Source organism: Gymnoscopelus microlampas (assembly GCF_963454915.1).
Source record: "Gymnoscopelus microlampas genome assembly, chromosome: 8".
In the NCBI taxonomy this organism is placed as follows: Eukaryota; Metazoa; Chordata; class Actinopteri; order Myctophiformes; family Myctophidae; genus Gymnoscopelus; species Gymnoscopelus microlampas.
The window spans coordinates 642,972-670,371 of NC_139945.1; the positions used below are offsets into that span (position 1 = coordinate 642,972).

The 27,400-nt window shown below is 42.5% G+C and overlaps 1 protein-coding gene across 2 annotated transcripts in view; it reads left to right on the forward strand.

Moving 5' to 3' along the window:
- The window catches only part of LOC311049883 (unconventional myosin-Ic-like), a 117,109-nt gene that overhangs the window by 51,529 nt on the left and 38,180 nt on the right, over window positions 1-27,400 (forward strand). For both annotated transcript variants that reach the window (XM_084063790.1, XM_084063791.1), the window contains exons 2-11: window positions 703-858; window positions 3,084-3,199; window positions 9,723-9,921; window positions 10,643-10,723; window positions 11,258-11,437; window positions 13,304-13,402; window positions 16,832-16,945; window positions 17,807-17,878; window positions 19,433-19,552; window positions 26,441-26,514. In XM_084063790.1, coding sequence (XP_083919916.1) covers window positions 703-858; window positions 3,084-3,199; window positions 9,723-9,921; window positions 10,643-10,723; window positions 11,258-11,437; window positions 13,304-13,402; window positions 16,832-16,945; window positions 17,807-17,878; window positions 19,433-19,552; window positions 26,441-26,514 — 1,211 coding nt within the window. The remainder of the gene's footprint in view (window positions 1-702; window positions 859-3,083; window positions 3,200-9,722; window positions 9,922-10,642; window positions 10,724-11,257; window positions 11,438-13,303; window positions 13,403-16,831; window positions 16,946-17,806; window positions 17,879-19,432; window positions 19,553-26,440; window positions 26,515-27,400) is intronic.

The window sequence follows — 27,400 nt, forward strand, 5'->3', positions numbered from 1 at the left end:
TTACTTTTTACTTTCGGTTTTAAATCGATCTCAAACTTCTTTTTTGAGGCACAGAATTTACTTTTAAGATATAGTTTGGATAGAATTTAATTGTTTAACTTCATAATCATGACAGAGCCGCTATTAAAAAATAATAATTCAGAGAACCGGCAGGGACGGGCAGTGCCACGTATGTATCCGAATAAAGCAACCTATTTTCGGCATGGCCCTTTCAAAAGTCCCCCTGCGTCATATTGGCTGGAGATGGGGAAAAGGAGCTGCTGATTGGCTGAAGGAGAATGAACTGGGGTTGTCAGTCAACGGTACTAACTGTTTGACAACCGTTTTTTTCTTTTTTTGATCTCTGAACTTGCCTAGAATCCCTTTAAACAGATCAAATAAAGTCATCCACAGTATCAACACCAGCACTTCTATTTATTGAAAAAGCAAACAGTTATATAGTTATGTAACATAGTGTTACATAACTACCTCAGCAGTGCATCTAAGTGACAATAAAGTGACTCTGAATACAATGACTCATCAGTGTCTCCATGGCAACGCTCCTTCCTACCGCAAGGAACTAGTCTCCCCACAACAACCCTCCACTCTCAACCTCCTCAAACCCCCCCCCCCTCAAGACCAGCCTACGTACCATGGGGGGGGGCTAAACATAATGTATGTATCTCTAACAGTATGGATGTCCTGTCTCTGTCTGTCCTCTAGGTGGTGTCCAGCAACGGGGTTGGCCAGATGATGGAGTCTGCTCTTACAGCCAGGGACAGGGTGGGGGTCCAGGACTTTGTCCTCTTGGAGAACTTCACCAGCGAGGCGGCCTTCATAGAGAACCTCCGCAAGCGCTTCAAAGAGAACCTCATCTATGTGAGTCAATTATTATCATTATTAATATTATTACGTCTACACCACCTTTAAAATTGACATTGCAAAAGGTTGTTTTCGCCCCTGTGCGTCCATGTGTCCATCAGTGTTGATTTCGTCGACTAAAATTGTGACGAATAAAAAAACTTTTTTCACTGATGAAAACTAAATAGAAACAAAATATAAACTAAGCTACAATGACTAAAACTAAGACTAAATGTATTGACAATTTCGTCAACAAATAAAAAAGAAACAAAAATGTTCCAGTAGAACTAAAACACAAGATGTTTTATGTTTGGTTGCGCTCGGGTGTTGCGCTCTGAAAATAGCTGATCTACAAGCTCACAACGCGTCGCGCTGCGACGCGTTGTGAGCTTGTAGATCGGCTATTTTCAGCATGCAACCAACTGTTAAATCAGCCATTACGACGCCATCAAGGCACCGCAAAAATACATTTTAGTCGACTAAATCAACTGTAGATTTAGTCGACTATAATCTGATGATATTTAGTCGACTAAAACTAGACAAAAACTAAAACATTTCAGAACTAGAAAATGTGTCTGCCAGCAGACCCGTGCTATTTTAACCAAAGGAAATCACTTACTCTATCTTTAACCATAGTTTTCTAGAAATGTTCTAATTCTTACTAAAATTAGAATCTCAGCTGTGATCTCAGTTTGTACTGGAAAGCACTGTTCCTGATTGATCCTGTCTAAGCTATTTATATTACATATTGTGATGTCACGTGAAGCTTGACCAATGTTGGGTGTTCTCAGACGGACACATAGAGACGGACGGAGAGGAAAAGAGACTCTCCATTAATCCTGTCAATATTACATATTGTCACGTGTCACCTGACCAATGTTAGCTTGGCTGATGGATAGGTGTGTCACTTCAAAACATATAAATGATTTTTGGAAGTGACACACCTATTTATAGACTCTATTTCATCATGCGTCTCGCTAGCCAATCAAAGCACACCCTTTCAACATATTGTCACGTGTCACGTGAAGCTTGACCAATGTTAGCTTGGTGGACACACGGAAGGACGAGAACGAAAACATAGTCTCCTGGCGGAGACAATGACTAAAATATGACTAAAACTAAATCAAAATCTGCTCTCAAAATCAACACTGGTGTGTGTGTGTGTGTGTGTGTGTGTGTGTGTGTGTGTGTGTGTGTGTGTGTGTGTGTGTGTGTGTGTGTGTGTGTGTGTGTGTGTGTGTGTGTGTGTGTGTGTGTGTGTGTGTGTGTGTGTGTGTGTGTGTAAAGCTAATCTCCAGCACCGTTGGACCGACAGACGAGGAACTGCACACACACACATTAAAGGGTAGCACGGGTCAAACAAATTTGACCCGGTCCGAAACGTACCTGTGGATAATTGGACCTGGCCCGAAGCAGGACCGAGGATAATTCTAATATATCACACCTGGTAGACCCATACTGGACCCGGAGCTCATTTAATGCTAAAATCACCCTGATATTCAAATTAGCCATGTGTGTGAGTCACCTCCTGCTCCCCCCGCCCCAACAGAGAAATCACAGACTAGCTGCGTTCCGCTCTGTGCTGCAGACAGCGTTTCAACCGGCTGTTTAAACGAGGTTCATTCAATATGACAGAACAGACCATATGGATTTAGGAGACACATATGTCTCATTTTAAAACCGAACGTTAAAGAGGGTAATGTAAAAATAATAATAATACAAAGCTGGTCGTCGGGTCCTTTCGGGTCCATGCATTTTAAATGGACGTGTGGATATTTTGGCCCAGGTTGGGTTCAGGGCTCAGACATGCATTCAGTTTTGGTGTCAGTCGAGTCAACCCTTATAAAGTAGTTTTATTATTATTATTATTATTATTACAGACATACATTGGGTTGGTACAGGTCTCTGTGTTATTAATAATTAATATTAATATTATTATTATTATATTACAGACATACATAGGGTACAGGTCTCAGTGTTATTAATAATGAATATTAATATTATTATTATTATTATATTACAGACATACATAGGGTACAGGTCTCAGTGTTATTAATAATTAATATTAATATTATTATTATTATATTACAGACATACATAGGGTACAGGTCTCAGTGTTATTAATAATTAATATTAATATTATTATTATTATTATTATTATTATATTACAGACATACATTGGGTTGGTACAGGTCTCTGTGTTATTAATAATTCATATTAATATTATTATTATTATATTACAGACATACATTGGGTCGGTGCTGGTCTCTGTTAACCCTTACAAGGATCTGGAGATTTATACCAAGAACCACATGGAGAGATACCGAGGGGTTAACTTCTACGAGGTCTCACCACACATGTAAGTACACACGCACGCACGCACGCACGCACGCACGCACGCACGCACGCACGCACGCACGCACGCACGCACACACACACACACACACACCACACACCACACACCACACACCACACCACACACACACACACACACACACACACACACACACACACACACACACACACACACACACACACACACACACACACACAGAATCGTGCAGCGCAGTCACAGGTGTGTGTGTGTGTGTGTGTGTGTGTGTGTGTGTGTGTGTGTGTGTGTGTGTGTGTGTGTGTGTGTCAGTCACAGGTGTGTGACTGACACCTGAACAGACACCACATAATGCTGTCACTCTGCATAATTTTAAACAAGTTAAAGTCCTTAGGAGATATCTCAGATTCTGAGTATATATGCACCATGGACGTAGCCAGCCTTTATACAAATGTACCTCATCAAGAAGGTTTAGAAGCCCTCAAATATTATATGGAGTCAAGAGTGACTCAGTCACCTCCTACAGACCTTATCATGAACTTGGCCAATGTGGTCCTTACAAAAAATTATTTCAATTTCGACAATGAGTTCTATCTCCAAAAACAAGGTGTTTCAATGGGTAGCCCTTTCGCCCCAAATTACGCGAATTTGTTTATGGGTAAATTTGAAGAAGACTATGTGTATAAAGACAACCCCTTTAGTACTCAGTTAAAAGGCTGGTTTAGGTACATTGATGATATATTTTTTATTTTTTGTGGTTCTTCTGAAATGTTGAAAGAGTTTACAGATTACATGAACTCAAGATTACCCTCCATTAAGTTCACTTTAGAAGCCAGTCAAGAAACTGTTAACTTCTTAGATGTATGTGTTAAAAAAACAAATAGAGGGATTCAGACAACAGTGTACCGTAAAAAGACCGATCAAAACAACTATTTTCATTTTTCTAGCTATCACCCTTCTAGTCTAAAAAGAGGGTTACCATATAGCCAAATGTTAAGACTTAAAAGAATCTGTAACAGTGAATCTGATTTTGATAGTCAGTCTACAGAAATGTGCAGTAGGTTTAGAGAAAGAGGTTATACCGAACATATTTTAACTAATAGTAAGTCTAAAATCAAGCCTCTTGATAGAACCAGTCTCCTTGCTCCTAAATCTTCTTTTGCTTCAAACAGACAACCTATAGTTATGACAACTACATTTTCCCCTATCTCCCAACCCATTAAACAGGTGGTCAAAAAACACTGGCACATACTGTCCAGCGATCCAGTGGTAGGAAAAGCTTTTTCCACCCCCCCCCCAATTTTTGCAAACAATATAAGCGATAAACTAATAAAAAATGATGTGTATATTCAACCTCAACACTTTTTATCTACTATACCCTCAGGGAATTTCCCATGTAAAGGTTGTATTAATTGTAATGCCATGATAACAGGAGACTCTTTCTCTCACCCTCATAATGGTAAAAAAAATTAAAGTCAAAGGGAGAATTACATGTAAGACAAAATATGTAGTTTATCTTTTAAAGTGCCCCTGCGGTTATTGCTATGTGGGAAAGACAAAAAGAGAATTAAAAACCAGAATCACGGAGCACAAGAGTAATATTAGAAATAAAGACGAGAAGTCTCCAGTTGCCAGGTATTATAATATGGCTAAACATGACATATGTACACTAAGATTTCAAGGTTTAGAAGTAGTCAACCCACTGAGAAGAGGTGGGGACAGAGACCGGGTCCTATTACAAAGGGAGGCTTACTGGATCCATGCATTAAATACTGAGTTCCCTAAGGGACTGAATGAAGAGTTATTATTGAATTGTTTTCTATGAAATGTTTTCTATGAATTGATGTTTCTGGTTGTGGAATTTGTGGTGACTTTAAGAATATTTTTACTAAACAATTACTATGTGTAATGCTTAATGTAAACACTAATAGTACTATGAATTGCAAGTGAATTGTATTCACCAATGAGAATCAGCTGTACACTATCGCATAGCTATATATGTCACATCCTGTTTGATGTATTCTAGTTTGAAACGCTGAGGAAGGCCGACGTGCAGAAACGCGTCCGTTTCTCCAGATAGACTGTCTGCTGCGGCTGTTCACCCTAAAAAATAAACCAAGAATATAACTGAAGAGAGTGCGGATGTTCCTTTATTACTCTGCATAACGGAACACCAGCTTCTTAGCGCTGCACGATTCTTGCTCAAATGTGAATCACGATTTTCCTCCATAAGAATTGAGATCACGATTCTCACACCATTCTCTTTTAAATATAAAAATATATTAAATTTATATATATATATTTATTAATTTAATGTTAAATTTATATGTATGTTTTGCTTTACATTGTTTAGGTATGATTGACATTACAAGTTAGTATTATTAAGAAGCAAAAACTAATAATCAAAAAATTAAACATTTAAAAAAAGTATTAAACTAGAAAATGTGCTCCTCGGAGCACAGGTCTCCGCCAGTACTGTTCCTGATTAATCCTGTCTTACCTCAATTCAAAAGATATAAATGATCTTTTGAAGTGACACACCCATTTATAGGTCTCTATTTCATCATGCGTCTCGCTAGCCAATCAAAGCACACCCTTTCAACATATTGTCACGTGTCACGTGAAGCTTGACCAATGTTAGCTTGGCGGACACACGGAAGGACGAGAACGAAAACATAGTCTCCTGGCGGAGACAAAATACAAGATCTAAAAAAATCGCCATCATGTAGAAATGAGATGGGTGCATAGGTGTCTGAATCGAGATTGCGATCTAATTGTGCAGCACTAAGGCACACACACCTCTCAGCAGTGTGTGTGTGCTGGCAGGTTGCTCAGAACGAAGCACGTTGGCTCATTGTTTGGAGGCGCGGCCACATGTTTAGCTGTGTTGCTCATTCCACCAATGCCCGATCGTTACAAGCTGTACCTCGTTGTAAAGGTGACTCATCAATGATAACAATGATCTCTGCTTTAAGCAGAAAGCATGAGTGTCTCACATGTTTTTAGCGTGTGTGTCTGTGACGGGCAGACAGGCAGGCAGGCAGACAGACAGGCAGGCAGGCAGACAGGCAGACAGGCAGGCAGACAGGCAGGCAGGCAGACAGGCAGACAGGCAGGCAGACAGGCAGACAGGCAGGTAGACAGGCAGGTAGACAGGCAGGCAGTGTGTTTTGTTGAAGGCGTTGCCGTGACAACAAACAGGGAATTCCCACACGTCACACCCTGGATGTCATCACCATGGAAACGATGATGTCATCATCACCATGGAAACAATAAGAGCATTATGGGATGTAGAGCTTCTGTTTGACTCTGCTCTGTCTGTCTGTCTGTCTGTCTGTCTGTCTGTCTGTCTGTCTGTCTGTCTGTCTGTCTCTCTGTCTGTCTGCCTCTCTGCCTCTCTGCCTCTCTCTCTCTGTCTCTCTCTCTCTCTCTAGCGTATGCTCGCACGGCCAAATGTTTTCTCTCTGTCTGAGTGGAAAGAAAGATGTTATTTTGGCTTCTGGAGAGAGAGAGAGAGAGAGAGAGAGAGAGAGAGAGAGAGAGAGAGAGAGAGAGAGAGAGAGAGAGAGAGAGAGAGAGAGAGAGAGAGAGAGAGAGAGAGAGAGAGAGAGAGAGAGAGAGAGAGAGAGAGAGAGAGAGAGAGAGAGAGAGAGAGAGAGAGAGAGAGAGAGAGAGAGAGAGAGAGAGAGAGAGAGAGAGAGAGAGAGAGAGAGAGAGAGAGAGAGAGAGAGAGAGAGAGAGAGAGAGACAGACAGACAGACAGACAGACAGACAGACAGACAGACAGACAGACAGACAGACAGACAGACAGACAGACAGACAGACAGACAGACAGACAGACAGACAGACAGACAGACAGACAGACAGACAGACAGACAGACAGACAGACAGACAGACAGACAGGAGAGAGAGTGTTGACTGACGGTTGGACAGACAGAGGATTCCTCCTTAGAGAAGATAGAGGGCTTCCCCCTGACCTTAACCTGACCTCTACACACACACACACACACACACACACACACACACACAGCTATGTGTTCTGCTGGCTGAAACAACACAGGAGTTGATAAATGATGACGGCACACTGTTCTAATATGAAACTGACTTTCCATTAAGATACAGTACCTCTACTTGTGTTCCATTATGAATGTAACACTCCTCCATTATGAAAGTATGATTCATAACAGGATGGTCCTGGGTTCCGTACAGGGCTACATTCTGTTATTGTGTCGTACAGGGCTACATTCTGTTATTGTGTCGTACAGGGCTACATTCTGTTATTGTGTCGTACAGGGCTACATTCTGTTATTGTGTCGTACAGGGCTACATTCTGTTATTGTGTCGTTCCGTACAGGGCTACATTCTGTTATTGTGTCGTACAGGGCTACATTCTGTTATTGTGTCGTTCCGTACAGGGCTACATTCTGTTATTGTGTCGTACAGGGCTACATTCTGTTATTGTGTCGTGTGAGACTTCACAAACGTTACTTTTCCAAGAACATCCAGGAAGTGAAATCCCTAAATTCTCTATCTCTTCTAAACTGATCAGACATAGTTATATCTCTACTATTAGATCTCAACACTAACTGGTCATAGTTACATCTCTACTATTAGATCTCAACACTAACTGGTCATAGTTACATCTCTACTATTAGATCTCAACACTAACTGGTCATAGTTACATCTCTACTATTAGATCTCAACACTAACTGGTCATAGTTACATCTCTACTATTAGATCTCAACACTAACTGGTCATAGTTACATCTCTACTATTAGATCTCAACACTAACTGGTCATAGTTACATCTCTACTATTAGATCTCAACACTAACTGGTCATAGTTACATCTCTACTATTAGATCTCAACACTAACTGGTCATAGTTACATCTCTACTATTAGATCTCAACACTAACTGGACATAGTTAGATCTCTAAGCCCACCGTGCCTCTTAGGCTAACCTACCTCTTGTCCTGTATTGCTTCTAACTTTATAAACTGCCCACAACACGTTCGGAAACTTCACTTCGGTTGATTATTTCTCCCCTTTAATAATACCAATTGGTATTGTGTTTTATATCATTGTTATCGTTGATTAGTCACCTTTACAACGAGGTACAGCTTTTAAGGATCGGGCATTTGTGGAATGAGCAACACAGCTAAACGTGTGGGTAGCGCCTACAAAACATTTGCTAAAATCCCCCAATATTCTTCTGTTGGTAATCACTCGTTTTGAGCGACCTGCCAGCACACACCTGCTGAGATGCCAGTCACATTATAACTAATATAACTAGTATAACCTCTCTTCCAGCTATGCTGTGTCAGATAACTCATTATAACTAGTATAACTAGTATAATACTATCCTTCTCCGTTCTCTACACTGGCTCCCCGTAGCGGCTCACATTCAGTTTAAAACCCTTGTGCTAGCCTATAGGGCAGTGAAAGGAACAGCTCCTTCTTACCTCCAGGCCATGGTCGATGCTTACACCCCTGCCCGACCACTTCGGTCTGCCACCTCGGGGCGACTGATTTTCTCGTCACTCAAGGGTCCTTCTGGCCGATCCACACGGTCACGACTTTTTTCTGTTCTGGCCCCACAGTGGTGGAATGAACTTCCCACTGAAGTCAGGACAGCAGAGTCACTGAAAACCCACCTCTTCAGGAAACACTACCCTTCCTCTTAGCCTTGCCTACTTGTTTAAGCTCTTGTTTTATTGTTTTATTGGATCTTGTTTATTTGATACACTTATTTGTTTTATCTCTTGCTCGTTTGATATTCCTATTTGTCTCATCTGTTTAAGACAGTAGGTAGCTGATATATTGCACTTTTACCTTAGCACTAGGTATACTCTTAGTTGCTTGTTTTAGAAGAAAATGCACTTCAGACTTCTGGTGATTAGTATTTTCCTTCCCTATCTATGTTGAATGCACTTATTGTCTCCGCCAGGCCGAAAGGCATGGCGAGCGAGTATGTTTTGCCCCCTGTCCGTCCGTCCGTGTGTGTGTGTGTCCGTCCGTGTACAGCTAATCTCCGGCACCGTTGGCTTGCTCGCTGTGAAACTGTGCACACACACTCCCTGGATGCCACAGCAGAACCTCTGCCCCAAATGTTTCACATGGGCCTTTTATAGCGCCACCAGGAGGCCGATTTGTGCAATTTTTTTTGACAGTACTCCTACCGATTTCGTCCAAAAATCCCACAAATCGGTACACATTATAGTCATTAAATGAAACACGTTTTTCAGATTTTTCATATTCCATCCTGATTGTCTAAAAATGTCTTCCAAAGTTTGCAGGAGTACTCCGTTTTGAACAAAATGCCTCAAATCATGAACATAGCATGCAATTTCCTTGCTTTTTTTTTTTGAAGAAATGCCACCCTTTTCACATTATCCTATTATAGCGCCACCAGGAGGCCACAATAACCTACCTGACCTGGCGGAGACCTGTGCTCCGAGGAGCACTTTTTCTAGTTGTAAGTCGCTTTGGATAAAAGCGTCTGCTAAATGACTGTAATGTAATAATAACTAGTATAACTACCTGTCTTACAGCTATGCGGTGTCAGATAACTCGTACCGCTCCATGAGGACAGAGAGGAAGGATCAGTGCATCCTCATCAGTGGAGAGAGCGGAGCGGGGAAGACGGAGGCCTCTAAGAAGATCCTCCAGTACTACGCCGTCACATGTCCCGCTAGTGACAAGGTCCAGACCATCAAGGATAGACTGCTGCAATCGAACCCCGTCCTAGAGGTAAGGGTTTACTATGAGAACATTATGTTGTTGGCTGACCAAGCAGATATACAGTATCTGCATGGTCATCATGCTTTGGTCAGTCAATACCTATCATACAGAAACAACATCAGACATACTCTAGTTACTCTATTTACTCTATTTACTCTAGTTACTCTATGTTTACATGTTTCTCTTAGCAAAGTTGAGATTGATGGTGTGTGTGTGTGTGTGTGTGTGTGTGTGTGTGTGTGTGTGTGTGTGTGTGTGTGTGTGTGTGTGTGTGTGTGTGTGTGTGTGTGTGTGTGTGTGTGTGTGTGTGTGTGTGTGTGTGTGTGTGTGTGTGTGTGTGTGTGTGTGTGTGCGTGCGTGCGTGCGTGCGCGCGCGCAATGTGTGTAGAGACGAGGTGGTAATTGGTGGAGGTTGGAGGTATTTGTTTTGATGTCTGTCCTGTTTGAGCCAGATCTATTCCAGATGTGTGTGTGTGTGTGTGTGTACTACTCCATCCTATAATCAGTCATAATGTTCTCTCTCTGTCTGTCTGTCTCTCTCTCCCCCTGTCTGTCTGTCTGTCTGTCTCTCTCTCCCCCTGTCTGTCTGTCTGTCTGTCTGTCTGTCTGTCTCTCTCTCCCCCTGTCTGTCTGTCTGTCTCTCTCTCTCCCCCTGTCTGTCTGTCTGTCTCTCTCTCTCCCCCTGTCTGTCTGTCTGTCTGTCTGTCTGCCTGTCTGTCTCTCTCTCCAGGCGTTTGGTAATGCTAAGACATTACGTAATGATAACTCCAGTCGTTTTGGGAAATACATGGACATCCAGTTTGACTTCAAGGTGAGCAGCCTTTCATATACAATATACATATAAATACATACATATACAATATACATATACATACATACAATACAGAATCATCTTTATTGTCACAGATCAGATATAAAGGTGTGTGAGCATAACAGCAGACATCATGACATACTTATGGAGGTTAGTTAAGGTTAGTTAAGGTGTGTGAGCATAACAGCAGACATCATGACATACTTATGGAGGTTAGTTAAGGTTAGTTAAGGTTAGTTAAGGTGTGTGAGCATAACAGCAGACATCATGACATACTTATGGAGGTTAGTTAAGGTTAGTTAAGGTTAGTTAAGGTGTGTGAGCATAACAGCAGACATCATGACATACTTATGGAGGTTAGTTAAGGTTAGTTAAGGTTAGTTAAGGTTAGTTAAGGTTAGTTAAGGTTAGTTAAGGTGTGTGAGCATAACAGCAGACATCATGACATACTTATGGACGTTAGTTAAGGTTCCAGAAAAACAACACAACCATGACATCATACTATAACATGACGTTACACTGCTCTGCCACCAGGGGGCTCCAGTAGGAGGTCACATCCTCAACTACCTCCTGGAGAAGTCCAGGGTGGTCCATCAGAACCACGGAGAGAGGAACTTCCACATCTTCTACCAGCTGATAGAAGGAGGAGAGGAGGATCTACTGAGACGTCTGGGTCTGGAGAGGAACCCTCAGCAATACAGCTTCCTGGTTAAAGTATGCAACTAGTTAAACTATTAATTAACACATTCCATGCCAGAGTTTAATCTCATAATGTACTCACCAGTGCCAGCGTTTTATTGTTGTTTTTTTCACGTCGCCACAGACCTCGTTAAATTCCTTCAGATTGAGCTGTAAACTGTTTGTAAACACAGAGGCGATCCCACTGCGTCGACCAGTGAAAACCCCTTCAAAAACAGATCCGCCGGGGGCACGGTGGCGCAGTCGGTAGCGCTGTCGCCTCACAGCTAGAAGGTCCTGGGTTAGATTCCCGCCGGGGACGCTCTGGGCGCTGGGGGCGTGTTCTCTCCTCCGCGTCATCAGCGCCCATACCCTAGGTGGGGTTGGTGAAAGGGCCTTTCTGTGTGGAGTTTGCATGTTCTCCCCGTGTCTCCTAGGGTAGTTAATACCCTCACAAAAACATGTAGTAATCCTGGTCACTATACTGCCTCCCCCTGGTCATCCGGGGCGCCTGATGGAGGGGAAAGGAACTGGTTGGAATAACGTGTTCCTTCCACGCGCTACGTCCTACCAGAGAAACTCCCCCCTGTCAGGTGACAAGAAGGTCAGTTGGCTCTCATGCATTGAAGGAGGCATGAGCTCGGCCCTGGCCTCCCTAGGTTGGCAGAGGGAGTGTAGTGCCCAGGATTACACGCTTAGGCGTTGGCACCAGGGTGAAAAAATAGGGGTTATAAAATCGTGGGATAAAAATGTAACAAAAAAACAAAAAAAAACAGATCCGCCATCTCGTAGTTACAACGGTTTATGTTAAACAGCGATCAGCGACGAGAAAAACTACAAAGAGAAAATGGCGTTTTTTGTGTCCGCTTTAGAATGGAGGCCGATGGGATCGGCAAAACCGGATCCGGGATAATTCCGCTTCCGGTGGTGCTACAATGAAATGTGTCGTGGTGAATGAGGCCTACAATGAAATTAAAAAAAGAAAAAAAAAGACCACTTCGCGTAGATATGTTACAGGTAGATTGGCATTCCAGGGAGAATGGAAAAGAAGCGCTTATTTTCACCGCCCGTCCGCCCCCCAGGCAATTCTGTAGAACCAACGCTAGAGGGCAATAAAAGCCAGTCCCACACCACCACACGCACGCATGCACACGCGCACAAACAAGCACGCAAACACGCATGCGCGCACACACACACACACACACACGCACGCACGCACGCACGCACGCACGCGCGAAGCACAAGGGGGTGAGCCTGAGGGGGCGGGCTGGCGGGCTATGTTAGTGCAGCGAGTGGCAGTTGGGGCAAACCACAGAGGTGAAAACGCAGTCCCCACAACATCATTTACTATTCTGTCCCTATCGGTACATAACTCGGACGGCGCTTAGTCGACTAGCAGACCATCGGCCGGTCATCACGGGCGCACTCGCGCCTGGAGGCGCTCGGGAGCAACTCCTCAGCCTCAAGGTCTGCTGAGTCGGCGCGCCTCCGTCATGGTCCAAAACTATACTATATCCGCGAAAAAAAGTAGTCCGCGGTTGTTTGAAAAAGTAATGTCCCAAGCGGGAGTCAAACCCAGACTCCTAGTGGTAGTGGATGGGGAGTCCAATGATTATCGAAGTGCGCCACTGAGGCCGGTATGTATGTATATCCATGTTGTTGTCGTCGTCGCCGTCCTCGCATCGCAGCCCCGCCCCGAGCCTAAAAACAAGCGCTCCACTTCCAATCTCCCTGTGACATATACACGACTGGCACGTGGCGGCTTTAAATAGGTTAGCGTAGATCTACGCGACTGGCACTCAATGTGTTAATGTGTTGAAGTGAGACCTTGTCTTGTAACAATGACAATATTATCCAGTTGTTCAGAAGTTGTTGTTTTTGTGTGTTTATTTTTCTCTCCAGGGAAACTGTCCTAAAGTCAGCTCCATCAACGACCGCAGTGATTGGAAGATGGTGAGGAAGGCGCTGACTGTGATTGGCTTCAACGAGGACGATGTGGAGGTGAGAAGAACCAATGGGAGGATCCGCTCATATCACAGTTTTGACACGCCTCTTTGAAAGAGCTGCTCAGAATCCTCTCTGTGTAAACATTCCCCCCTTAAAGGGGACTGCACCATGAATTTAAAAAATAATAATAATATTTAATATCATATTGTTTATGTCCCTCAAACGTTTTTCAAAAGGTTTGAGACTAAATCAAGCCTCAGATATACTCATTAACACTAACTTCTCTCTGGCTTATAAAGCACTTTCACCTGCAATACCACATTGTCCTGTTTGGCACGGGGCGCTATTGAGCCAGTTTGTATGCATGTTATCTCCTGGTTCTGTGTGGAAAAAGTAAACGTTTTTTTTGGTTGGAACTGAAAAACGGGAGGAATTGTTCGCGCTAGTGACATCACTTGCGGGACCAAATCAGTTTGGCCTGTTTTTAGACCAATTTACAGAAAACCCCAGATTTGCTGTGAAAGCCTGAGTGTTCAAACTGGGGTATTTTTGGGGATAGAAGAGAGGTAGGGGAGACCAAAAACAAAACAAAAAAAACAAAAACAAAAAAATTCATGGTGTAGTCCCTTTAAATGATACTTTGTTCTGTTTATGTTTAGCAAAAATGTGATGTAAAAATCCCCACCCCCTCAAACTGAGGTTGTGCGCTGTCCTGGTTTTTACGGTTTCATACGTTTCTTTTTTATGAAACCTTGGCAGAAACCTTTGGGGGTCCTTGACATGAAAAGGTTTGAGCACCACTGATATAGAAACATACGTTTTTCAGAAAACTGTTGGGATTTAGGAGACATGTAGAATCGGCTTCAGGTCTTAATGGGTTAAGATAATTATCTGAGGACCCCATCCCAAATCATCTGTTCCCCCTTGAACTGAAGAGACAGTGAGGGGCAGAAAACTCACATTTCAAATCACATTGATTGACTTGTGACATAAACAACTCACCCACGTTTTAATATCCACACTTGACATCATTTAGTTAATATAGAATGAAGTGCAGGAACACAGTACGCTTCATGCAGTCAATATACAGTCTGTTGTTTATATGTGTTCATTTTAGACTCCAATGTGTATTGGGGAAAGGAGCCATCTGGTGGCGATAGACTGTAATAGCAGTTTCTGATGGTATTAATTTAACAAATCAAATCAAATCAAACTTTATTTATAAAGCACATTTAAAACAACGGAAGCTGACCAAAGTGCTGTACAAGGTTGAGACCATCAATTCAATAAGCGCCCATAGGCGCACAGACAAAAACAGTACATCGTTAAGACACAGTAGTGGATCAAGGGCAATTAAAAGCCAGAGAGAAAAGGTGGGTTTTAAGGAGGGACCTGAAAACCCCGATGGACTGGGCGGATCGGATGGGGAGAGGGAGGTTGTTCCAAAGTGCGGGGGCGGCAGCAGCAAAAGCGCGGCCACCCCTGGTCCTTTTATTGGTTGGAGGGACGATCAGTAATGACTGATCAGCAGACCTTAGGACCCTGGCTGGAGTGTATGGTTCTATGAGCTCAGCGAGGTATGGTGGAGCTAGCCCATGTTGAGATTTAAAAGCAAATAAAAGGACCTTAAAATTAATTCTAAAATTGACCAGGAGCCAGTGAAGTGAGGCCAGGACAGGACTGATATGCTCACGTCTTTTTGTGCCGGTGAGAAGGCGGGCCGCAGCATTTTGGACCAGCTGTAGGCGCCTGACAGATGATTGCTCTAAGCCGGTATAGAGGGAATTGCAGTAATCGAGTCGTGAGGAAATTAAGGCATGAATAGCTATTTCTAGTTGTGGTCGGGGGAGATAGGCCTTAACCTTAGCGAGAAGTCTGAGTTGAAAGAAGCTAGCTTTTACAACGGAACTGATGTGTTTGTCAAATTTGAAGGCGCTATCCAGAATTACACCAAGATTTTTGGCAGAGGAGCAGATGTTAGATATGAGGGTGTCTGGGATGTTAGGTTGATGCCTACACCCCCTGCCACCTCGGGGAGACTGATTGCCTTCTGGTCGATCGACACGGTCACGACTTTTTTCTGTTCTGGCCCCACAGTGGTGGAATGAACTTCCCACTGATGTCAGGACAGCAGAGTCACTGCCCATCTTTCACCGAAGGCTGAAAACCCACCTCTTCAGGAAACACTACCCTTCCTCTTTGCCTGGCCCACTTGTTGTTAACTAGTTGTACGAACTCTTGTTTTATTTTTGTATTGTTTTATTGGATCTTGTTTAGTCGATACACTTATTTGTTTTAGCTCCTGCTCATTTGATTTTGCTATTTTGTCTCATCTGTTTAAGACAGTAGGTAGCTGATATATAACACTTTTATCTTAGTGCTAGGTATACTCGTGGATGCTTGTTTTTTGCAGGAAATGCACTTCAGACTTCTGGTGATTAGTAGTTTAGTTCCCTACCTATGTTGAATACACTTATTGTAAGACACTTTGGATAAAAGCGTCTGCTAAATGACTGTAATGTAAATGTAATGTAATGTGGTGGAGGTGTGACAGGGCACAGGGAGGTAACAGGGTCTGTGGTGGTGAAAATGTGTGCTGACCTAAGGTCAGAGATCTTGTCGATAAAAAATTGTTGGAAATGTACACAGAGGGCAAGAGAGGGGGCAATGGGAGGAGCTTCACGGGGGTTAGTGAGTGAGTGTTGAAGATGTTGAAGAGGACTTGGGGTTTATGGCTGTTTTTTGTGACAAGATTGGATATGAATTTGGTTTTGGCAGATTTCACTGCCCTGTGGTAGTCAGAGAGGCAATTGCGTAGTAACAGCTGTCATCTCAGACCATTTAATGCATTTAAATATGTTTTTAAATGTGCTTTATACATAAACAGGTTTAGATTTGATCCTGAGCCATTTATAAAGGTGTGATTAAATGTGATGACGCCAAAGGACAGAGATAGTGTTTTATGTGACTGTGTTTTCATCAGGATGTCTGTAGAACAATCCTCTCTCTTATCTATAAAGATAGTAAAGATGTTCCACACCTTGTAAAAGCATGTTAATCTGATCTGATTTATGTCCTGAATGACCAGCATTATACCTTTATAACTTCTCCCCCCTCCTCCCATAGGCTACTGATTTATAACAACCTCTTCTGTCTGTCTGTCTGTCTGTCTGTCTGTCTGTCTGTCTGTCTGTCTGTCTGTCTGTCTGTCTGTCTGTCTCTGCCTGTCTGTCTGTCTGTCTGTCTGTCTGCCTGTCTGTCTGTCTGTCTGTCTGTCTGTCTGTCTGTCTCTCTCTCTGTATTAACCCTATGTCTCTCTCTCTCTCTAGGAGCTGCTGAACATCATAGCCAGTGTGTTACATCTCTCTCTCTCTCTGTATTAACCCTATGTCTCTCTATCTGTAGGAGCTGCTGAACATCATAGCCAGTGTGTTACATCTCTCTGTCTCTCTGTAGTAACCCTATGTCTCTCTATCTCTGTAGGAGCTGCTGAACATCATAGCCAGCGTGTTACATCTGGGTAATGTTCAGTATGGAGGAGATGATGGAGCCAACGCCTTCATCACCACAGATACACAGATCAAATACCTGGCCAGGGTAAGATATACTATATATATATATATATACCTTATAATATATATATATACCTTGGTGGCAGAAACCAGCTATCTCCATGTTGACGCTTTAGCATTTTGTTTCCATAAATCATATTCTATTGAACTGAAATTCTTGCGATCAACGATTTAGTTGTATTTTTTTTGTCATTGAACATTATGAATAAAACGTACATTTCTGTTTGTCCCTTTAGGCCTCGTGAACCAAAGGTTCAGATATGACACATAACTGAAATATACAAAGACATGACTGACATATTTCATCATTTTATACTCAAAATGTCTCTATAATAGTGGAAATAGCAGATCTATAAGCTGTGTGTATTGTATTATCATACATGCATACCTACAGGTCGGTTAGAATAATTCACCCCAAAAAAAATGGTTTTAATTCAAGGGTTCCCAAACTTTCTCAGACCTGTGACCCCCCCAGAATAATCATGTTTGAACAGATAAATATTGTGATGAGCAGATCTACAAGCAGATCTACAAGCTCACAACGCCTCGCACTGCGAGGCGTTGTGAGCTTGTAGATCTGCTATTTTCACAATGTTTGCCTTTTTTCTATCAATTTGCTATTAAAAAGGTCTTAAAAGTCCTTAAATGGTCACTTTATAAATGTGCAGATACTCTGTATACACTTATACTGTATGTTAGTTGGTTTACTGTTGAGAGAGAAAACTATGTTGTACATTAAGATAATCATCTGGGGATAAGAATCAGAATCAGTTTGGCTCAGTTTTAGGAACCACTTGGTTTAGATGACACTGAGGATTTTGCGGTGTGTGTGTGTATCCATGTGTGTATGTGCATGCTAACTCATTGTTTGTTGTGTGTGTGTTAGTTGCTAGGTGTCAATGGAGCCGTGCTGACCGAAGCCCTCACACACAAAAAGATCATCGCCAAGGGAGAGGAGGTGTGTGTGTGTGCGTGCGTGTGTGTGCGTGTGTGTGCGTGTGTGTGCGTGTGTGTGCGTGTGTGTGCGTGTGTGTGTGTGTGTGTGTGTGTGTGTGTGTGTGTGTGTGTGTGTGTGTGTGTGTGTGTGTGTGTGTGTGTGTGTGTGTGTGTGTGTGTGTGTGTGTGTGTGTGTGTGTGTGTGTTCATCTTAGTCTTTTGAATAACACATCATTTAGTTTTAGTTCTATTTTAGTTTCTGAAATGTTTTACTGTTTGTCTAGTTTTAGTCGACTAAATATCATCAGATTATAGTCGACTAAATCTACAGTTGATTTAGTCTACTAAAATGTATGTTCGAGGTGCCTTGATGGCGTCATAATGGCTGATTTTACACGTGGTTGCGCTCTGAAAATAGCAGATCTACAAGCTCACAACACCCCGAGCGCAACCAAACATAAAATGACTTGTCTTTTAGTTCTACTGGATCTCTTCTCCACTAGATCCCTCACTAACATTTTACTGTAGTTTTTATTAGTTGACTAAATTGTCAATATATTTAGTCTTAGATTTAGTCATCATAGCTTAGTTTATATTTAGTTTTCATTTAGTGTTTGTTTAGTTTTCATCAGTGAAAAAAGGTAGTCGACAAACATTTTTCGTCATAGTTTTAGTCGATGAAATCAACAGTGGTGTGAACCAAAAACAGTTTGGTTCTTATCATATGGTTTATATATTTAATATTAAAATGATAAACATGCTCACACAGCCGTCAAGTCCTTTAGCTTCCACTGATGATCAGTAATTATATGATCAATATTATTATCTATAGCTGGAATGATTAGAAGTGTCCTGTCTGTCATCTCTGCTGAATGAATCCAACTTTATCATCATGGTTTTCCATTGATAACATGGTCAATACATCTTGTATATCTATTGTCTATTGAGTGTCCTGAGTAGATCCCTAGACCTACTGCACACATAAACAGAGCTGCTACCTTAAAACACATTTTAAATCGGAGGCTTTTTTTTAATGTACTATTTAAATAGATTTGAGATCAAATGCTGCTATTTGTCCCAAAGTGACTGCAAAAGATTACTGCTACTTGTCTCAAAAAGCTTTGTGCCCTGTGTATATAACATGTGTATATACATATAACATGTGTATATAACATATATATACATTCTATACAGTATATAACATGTAAATTCTATATATAACGACGCAATTTGACAATGCTTTAGCCCCTCCAACTGTACATACTTTTCCACATTTTCAACTGTTTTTATCATACTTTGACACTGGCTTTGGCATTGTAAACGCGTGTTTTCTCATGGCAATAAAGATCAATTGAATTGAACTTGGTAACACATGTGAAGGAAAGTAAGGAAGAGGCCCAGTTTCTGTACAATATGGCTGCTGTATTTATGCTGGGTTTATTTTACAGACCATTAATAAAGTAAATATTTGCCTCGGACAAAAACAGAACAAAGGGCTTATAATATTGTTAAGTTAAACATGCAGCTGATGTATTAATGTATTAATGTATGAATGTATTAATATGTATTTAAACAGCTGATGAGTCCATTGAACCTGGAACAGGCGTGTTCAGCCAGAGATGCTCTTTCTAAAGCTGTTTACGGGAGAACCTTCACCTGGCTGGTCAACAAGATCAATGCTTCACTGGCTTATATGGTACACACACACACACACACACACACACACACACACACACACACACACACACACCTAGTAACAGTGGTGGACAAAGTACTCACATTTTGTTTACTCTCTCCTTGAAGCTTCTCTTCCAGAGATAATGACCAAAACATATTGAAAACGGACACTTTCTATGGAGTGTTGTCCATAATGTCGCCCGTTTTGTCTTTGATAACTCGGCATAGGAGGTCGTACGACGACAAACTAGACACCTATAGGTATAAGATGACTTTAAGCTGCATCCAACACATACATGTGGCCTAGTGGTTAGAGGGGCGGCCTTGATACCGGAAGGTCCCTAGTTCGATTCCCCAATTGATCACATCGATCATGAATCACCGCTGAATAGCCCTTGAGCAAGGCTTCCATGCAGGGTCCGGCTGGAAACAAGTTTCGTACTTAGTCCGACACCCTGGGTAAACAACAAACTTTGCTTTGCTTTGCTTTCCGTCTGCCACAGACAGACAGACAGACAGACAGACAGACAGACAGACAGACAGACAGACAGACAGACAGACAGACAGACAGACAGGCAGACAGGCAGGCAGGCAGGCAGGCAGGCAGGCAGGCAGGCAGGCAGGCAGGCAGACAGACAGACAGACAGACAGACAGACAGACGGACAGAAAGGTCTCACCGTGATTCCTTCAGCCTGTTAACACGTTAATATGTTGGACATGGTTTCTGCCCGACAACAGAGATATAATATAATATAATATAATATAATATAATATAATATAATATATCATAACGATATAATGTTTACATCCATGTAAATGAGGCCTGTTGCTGCCCAGCCATTCTGTTAGTCCAACACTCCCACCTTGTGGCTGTGCAGTGATACTACAAGTCAAACACATTCTGTCAGTTTAACTTTTTAATAGATTTGTACAGTATGTATATTTACTATTACTAGTCTGTATGTATTCTACACATCTACAAGAAGTTATACTGACAGAGCTTGTAGATCTGCTATTTTCATTCTTCTTTCTCAGGTAATATGTGACAACTTGACCAATGTTTGACACATGTTTATAGTTTATCAGTCTCCCACTCTGATCTCTAAAAAGGTAAAACAGCGCCCCCAGCGTTTTTCACTTTGACATTTGACTCTGGGGGGAGTGGTTAACTAGACCTACGCTGACTGGAAACCAGGGTTTGGTCCATGCCCTCAACCCGCCTCTTCCTGTGGTGTAACTATGTTTTCATTCCCATTAGATCAGGGGGTCTTCAACGTTTTCAGGCCAAGGACCCCCTAGCTGAGAGAGAGATGAAGCAGGGACCCCCCTCTATATTGTATAAAATTGTGTTTCAGCTCATCTTTTGCTGCTCTTTTTTCCCTCTACACCTATAACTCTTGGCCAAAAATAGCAGATCTACAAGCTCACAACGCCTCGCTGCGAGGCGTTGTGAGCTTGTAGATCTGCTATTTTTGGCCAAAGTTTTCCTCAGAAAAGGGATGCTAGGGTTCAAGTGGTTAATGTAAAAAAAATAATAATCATATCACACAAAGATTTGGCGGACCCCCTGTATTAACTCTGAGGACCCCCTAGGGGTCCCGGACCCCCTGTTGAAGACCCCTGCATTAGATAACATTTCTTCCACCACAGAACACTATGGGTCGCACTGTGACAACCAAAGAATATGACTCTTTTATGCTGAGGCTGAGGCACACAAACTGATTTATCTCTGTTCATAAACACTTAGGAATTATGTTCAATGTGAGCGGGAGGCTTAAAAGAGCCATCTTGGCTGTTTTTGTTAGTCCGAGAGAGAGAGAGAGGGTCCACGGATCCATTTGGTTCCATCTGTACCCTCGCGGAGTTAAATTTAGATCGCGATGTAACGTTACCGTGCGGAGACAGACGCCGAGGAGATCATTCTCACTGACAGACGACCACACCAGTTAGCCTGACACGGTATCTATAAACATACTTGTGTGACACGGTATCTATAAACATACTTGTGTGACACGGTATCTATAAACATACTTGTGTGACACGGTATCTATAAACATACTTGTGTGACACGGTATCTATAAACATACTTGTGTGACACGGTATCTATAAACATACTTGTGTGACACGGTATCTATAAACATACTTGTGTGACACGGTATCTATAAACATACTTGTGTGACACGGTATCTATGAACATACTTGTGTGACACGGTATCTATAAACATACTTGTGTGACACGGTATCTATAAACATACTTGTGTGGATTACGGAGACATTTGAATGACATCTTGACGTGCGCTGTGCACTATTTGTGTAGCCTGGTTCCAGACAAATCTGCCATTGCAAAAACAAAATTGCTCTTGGCAGACGAGGTCTGGCCCCTCTCAATAGAGTTTTTATTTCTCTCCCTCCAAAGTTGTGAGGGACCAATCAGAGCCCAGTATGCACATATGGGGCGGGTTTATCACCAGAGGCATTATTTTAATTTGCCCCCCGGAAATGCAGGTTCCACACAGAGATTCCAGACTAATATACACAGTGATATCAGTCTGGCCATGCCAGGCTACTATTTGTGTCAGTCCGGGGCCGCGGGCCATATGTTTCGCCTCACAGACATAGAAAGTCCGTGGAGACTGGAGTGGCTTTTCATTGGTTAAAGCGCGGCTTGCTTCCGGATCTAAGGCCCGCCCACATTGTAGGCCACTTGTAGGCCAGTGTGCAAACGCTCTGAACGACCGTCCTGACAGACTCAGACTGCGAAGCTCTGAATCTGTTCTTGAGAGATTAATAGTTTATTAGTTTGTTGATTACTTTTGACTCATCAATGTTCTTATCAAGGCAACCCTCTGTCTCCTGGGTCATGGGGTTGTAGATCTACAAGCTCACAACAGAAGGGAGTTGGGCACTTCACGCTTTGCTGCCTGTTTGTGTCGTAGAGTTATGGGTTTTCTCAGTGGAGTGCTAGACACAAAATACAGTATACACACATCAAAAGGAGGAATAAAAAAAATCCCCAAAAGGAAGCACATCCAACATTTCAAATCAATGGAGGACAAAGTTGTCACATTTCCACTGTTTTATTGGCACACACACACACACACACACACACACACACACACACACACACACACACACACACACCAATAAACGAACGCTCATACGTTTGAGCTATGATCCTTCATCAAAGCATTCACATCACATCAGATTCAACTCACTTTATGCAAAAGGTCAGAGTTCACCTACAGTACAGCAAGTCAATTACCAAGGTCCAATCAGTATGCAAGAACAAACACTGATTACAGGCAATTACAGCCTGTCATTTGAGGCATAAAAATATACAGGCATAACATTTAAGGCATATATCCTAAAGTAACACATCCAATAAACAGTGCAGAGGCATCTATACACGGCAGAGGCATATATACACGGTATCTATAAACATACTTGTGTGGATTACGGAGACATTTTAATGACATCTTGACGTGCGCTGTGCACTATTTGTGTCGGTCCGGGGCCGCGGACCATATGTTTACAAAAATCCCCAAAAGGAAGCACATCCAAAATTTCAAATCAATGGAGGACAAAGTTCTCACATTTCCACTGTTTTATTGGCACACACACACACACACACACACACACACACACACACACACACACACACACACACACACACACACACACACACACACACACACACACACACACACACACACACACACACCAATAAGCGAACACTCACACGTTTGGACTATGATCAGGGGTGCACATAACAGGTGCGCAGGTGCACCCAAAATAAATAATGCACACTGGTCACATCAGACGACGTGAGGTGCTTTTGCGCACCAACAGCTGGGACAGGAATTTCCAAGCTTTTATTTTTTAGCAAAACTAAAAAATAAAAGCCTGGAGATCGAGGCTAGGAATTTACTTCCTGAAGCCACACTCACACAATCACGCTAAAGCACGCGTCGGCCCCATGTACAGCCATTAGGCGCAGGGCGAGGGGACGCATGCTGTGATTGTGTGAGCCTCGCATCCTCACACACAGACACGCTGCGACTCGCAGCGCGCTGCACACGCAGCGTCTGTTAGAGGCACTCGTCACCGATGATGAACGCACCGTAATGGTGCAAAATATGCCGTGAACGCCCCAATCTGGCGGATAAAAGCAGCGCAGCAGCACAGGGCACCAACCATGGGGGGTTCACCAAATCACGTGAGTGGAAAAAAAAACGGCGAAAATCGGCGGAATTTGGAAGCAGAGCGTCCTTTTATCTCGCGCAGCACAATCACTGGGCAATTGGGCAGTTACAGGCAATTACAGCCTGTCATTTGAGGCATAAAAAATATACAGGCATAACATTTAAGGCATATATCATAAAGTAACACATCCAATAAACAGTGCAGAGGCATCAAAGACCGTCTCAGCCCAAGATGCATTTTAAGCTCTAATCGTCATTCAGTCCATTGGGTGTCATAGTGTGGAGCATGTGTATATCCACTGCTTTTCTCTCTGGGACAGTTTGTGTAGAATATCACCGTCTCTTTTCTCTCTGGGACAGTTAGTGTAGAATATCACCGTCTCTTTTCTCTCTGGGACAGTTTGTGTAGAATATCACCGTCTCTTTTCTCTTTCATAATTGTGATGAAGAGGGTGAACCATGATTTTCTTCAGCATAATGTTTTGCAATTGCATAATCCATATTTCCTGTACGGATGATATTCTTTGTTTGAGGGGTTGTTTAGTTTGTCCTACGTACTATAAAGCATTGGTTCTCAAAGTGGGGTCCGGGGACCCCCAGGGGTCCTTGAGGGAGTTCCAGGGGGTCCCCAGCTAAATGATAGATTGGACCCTAACGGGTCCATTTGGTTCCATTTGTACACTCTCAGTAGTAACTCTCTGTAGTAACTCTGAGGACCCCCTTGGGGTCCCGGACCCCCTGTTGAAGACCCCTGCTGTAGCCTGGGGTCTGTTGTAGCCTGGGGTCATCGGGTGTTTCGGGTCTCGCAACAACACACACCCTCGCCCAGGTGACCCAGCCGGGGTTGATCAAGCCCCGACTTACGTCCCAGGTAGCTACTGTACCCACGGTCAGTCCTATAGGGAAAGACAGGGCCTCTCAGACCACTTCTCCGGAACTACTCTGCCTGAACTCGGGGGAGGCTCTGGCACATGGAGGGACTAGGCTCTGTGGATGGCCTCCTGGCCGGGCTCCTCCTTCGTCTCACCAGGTCCATGACCTGAGCGCTGTACCAGATCCGCTGCACCAGATCCGATCCAAACATTTCCTTCTGGCGTGATGGTTCCTTGGGTCGACACCACTAGATTGGGCCGTCTAATGGTATTAGCTCCACTTGCGGTTTGCTTGAATGGCCCTCCTAAAGGCCTCACCGTGGGTTTGTTGGGCTTCTTCCTCACAGAAGACACAGGACGGGGTGCTAACCCATACTGCTCCATATATACATACAGAGACGTGCAGAGAGATTTGGAGAGGCAGGGGCTGGAATTTCAAAGGGGCACCTATTGCTGAATGGACACAGCGCGCGTGCATGTGTCCCCCCTGCGCGCGCGCGAAATTTTGCGGATATTCGGCGGATTCGGGTACTTTTTTACCCGTTTTTTGTTACTTTATTTCTGGGTTAGGGGTAGGGTTAGGTTAGGGTTATAGATATATAATGAAAAATAAATAAAAAAACTTTTTTTCATACATTTTTTTATTGGTGGCTTTGGATAAAACATTGGTGGCTATAGCCACCGAAGCCCCCGCCTAACGACGCCACTGAATTCTTCTGTATAATGAGTACTTTTACTTAAGTAAAGAAATTGAGTACTTTTCCCACCACTGCTGCTGACACAGACTAGAGAGAGAGAGCGAGAGAGAGAGAGAGAGAGAGAGGGAGAGAGATATATATAGGCTCCTGCTTTACAAGTAATTTCAAATTAACAGCTATATATATATATTTTTTTTGTCCATACATACCTAATCTGTCTCAAACAATTGGTCCGTGTTCTGCGTGCATTCACTGCGTCCAGTTGTGCCCTCAGTTAGGTTTCGATTGTGTATAATAGACTTCGTTTGCCGGGCGGTATCGCGCACCCAAAAAATAGCCGATCTACAAGCTCACAATGCCTGGCGTTGCGACGCGTTGTGACCTTGTAAATCAACTACACGGCACGGGGCTCAATTAATTAAGCTTTACTGCAGGTGCGAGGCCAACGGGCGCACGCAGGGCTTTCTACAGTTTACAGTCAGAGGAGACAAGGGCACTTTTTACCGACAGACAAAAGGGCAGGGGCTCAAGCCCCCTTTGATGTCTGTGTGCACGTGCATGCATACATATGTATATATATATATACTAACCCATACTGCTCCCGGTATGCCGTCTACATCCCGGTGGTCACGTATGCTAAACCACAGGGACATAACATGTAAATCACACGTGTGGATTTGCAGTAAATGAATTCACAAATAGGAATCTTCCTTCCAGTGTGGGGATGATTGAATGAACTGTTGTGTTGTTGACACAGACACAGTTACCACATCTATACATTCCAGCATGTGGTCGTCTTTTGAACCATATTTTTGTACCTTTTTATTTCATTCATTCATTCATTCAACCTTTATTTAAGATCTTCTATGTTTTTTTTTATTCAGGATGACTCCTATAAGAATTGTTCTTTTCTTCTTCTATGGTTTTTATTCAGGATGACTCCTATAAGAATTGTTGTTTTGTTCTTCTATGGTTTTTATTCAGGATGACTCTTATAAGAATTGTTGTTTTCTTCTTCTATGGTTTTTATTCAGGATGACTCTTATAAGAATTGTTGTTTTCTTCTTCTATGTTTTTTATTCAGGATGACTCTTATAAGAATTGTTGTTTTCTTCTTCTATGGTTTTTATTCAGGATGACTCCTATAAGAATTGCTCAGTGATCGGTCTACTGGACATCTATGGATTTGAGGTTTTCCAACACAACAGGTAAATATACTATAACATATAATCTAATAACACAACGGGTAAATGTAATGTAATATATAATCTAATCTAATAACACAACAGGTAGAAACTTTGAAACACTAATATTCGTCTTTTACAGCTGCTTTACTGTCCTTGTATTGCTCTTAATATTTATTTATTTGCTTCTACAGTATATTACGTGTGTGTGTGTGTGTGTGTGTGTGTGTGTGTGTGTGTGTGTGTGTGTGTGTGTGTGTGTGTGTGTGTGTGTGTGTGTGTGTGTGTGTGTGTGTGTGTGTGTGTGTGTGTGTGTGTGTGTGTGTGTGTGTGTGTGTGTGTGTGTGGTTCTTATCATATGGTTTATATATTTAATGTTAAAGGGGGATTTTGGACCATGGTTTTCTTACCTTTTCTATGCAACGTGATTGTCTTGAATGAGCCTCACTGGAAGGCTCACTAGACCAGATTTCAATCTCACATATGAAAAAATGAAATGTTTCTACTGTACTATTCATCCTATGATATCATAACATCATAGAAAAGGTAAGAGAACCGGGGGGCAACATTCCCCTTTAAAATGATAAACATGTTCACACAGCCATCAAGTCATTTAGCTTCCACTGATGATCAATAATTATATGATCAATATTATTATCTATAGCTGGAATGATTAGAAGTGTCCTGTCTGTCATCTCTGCTGAATGAATCCAACTTTATCATCATGGTTTTCCATTGATAACATGGTCAATACATCTTGTATATCTATTGTCTATTGAATGTCCTGAGTAGATCTCTAGACCTACTGCACATATAAACAGATCATAATAATTAGGGCTGGGACTCGATTATAAAAATGAATCTAATTAATTAGAGGCTTTGTAATTAATTAATCGCAATTAATTGCATT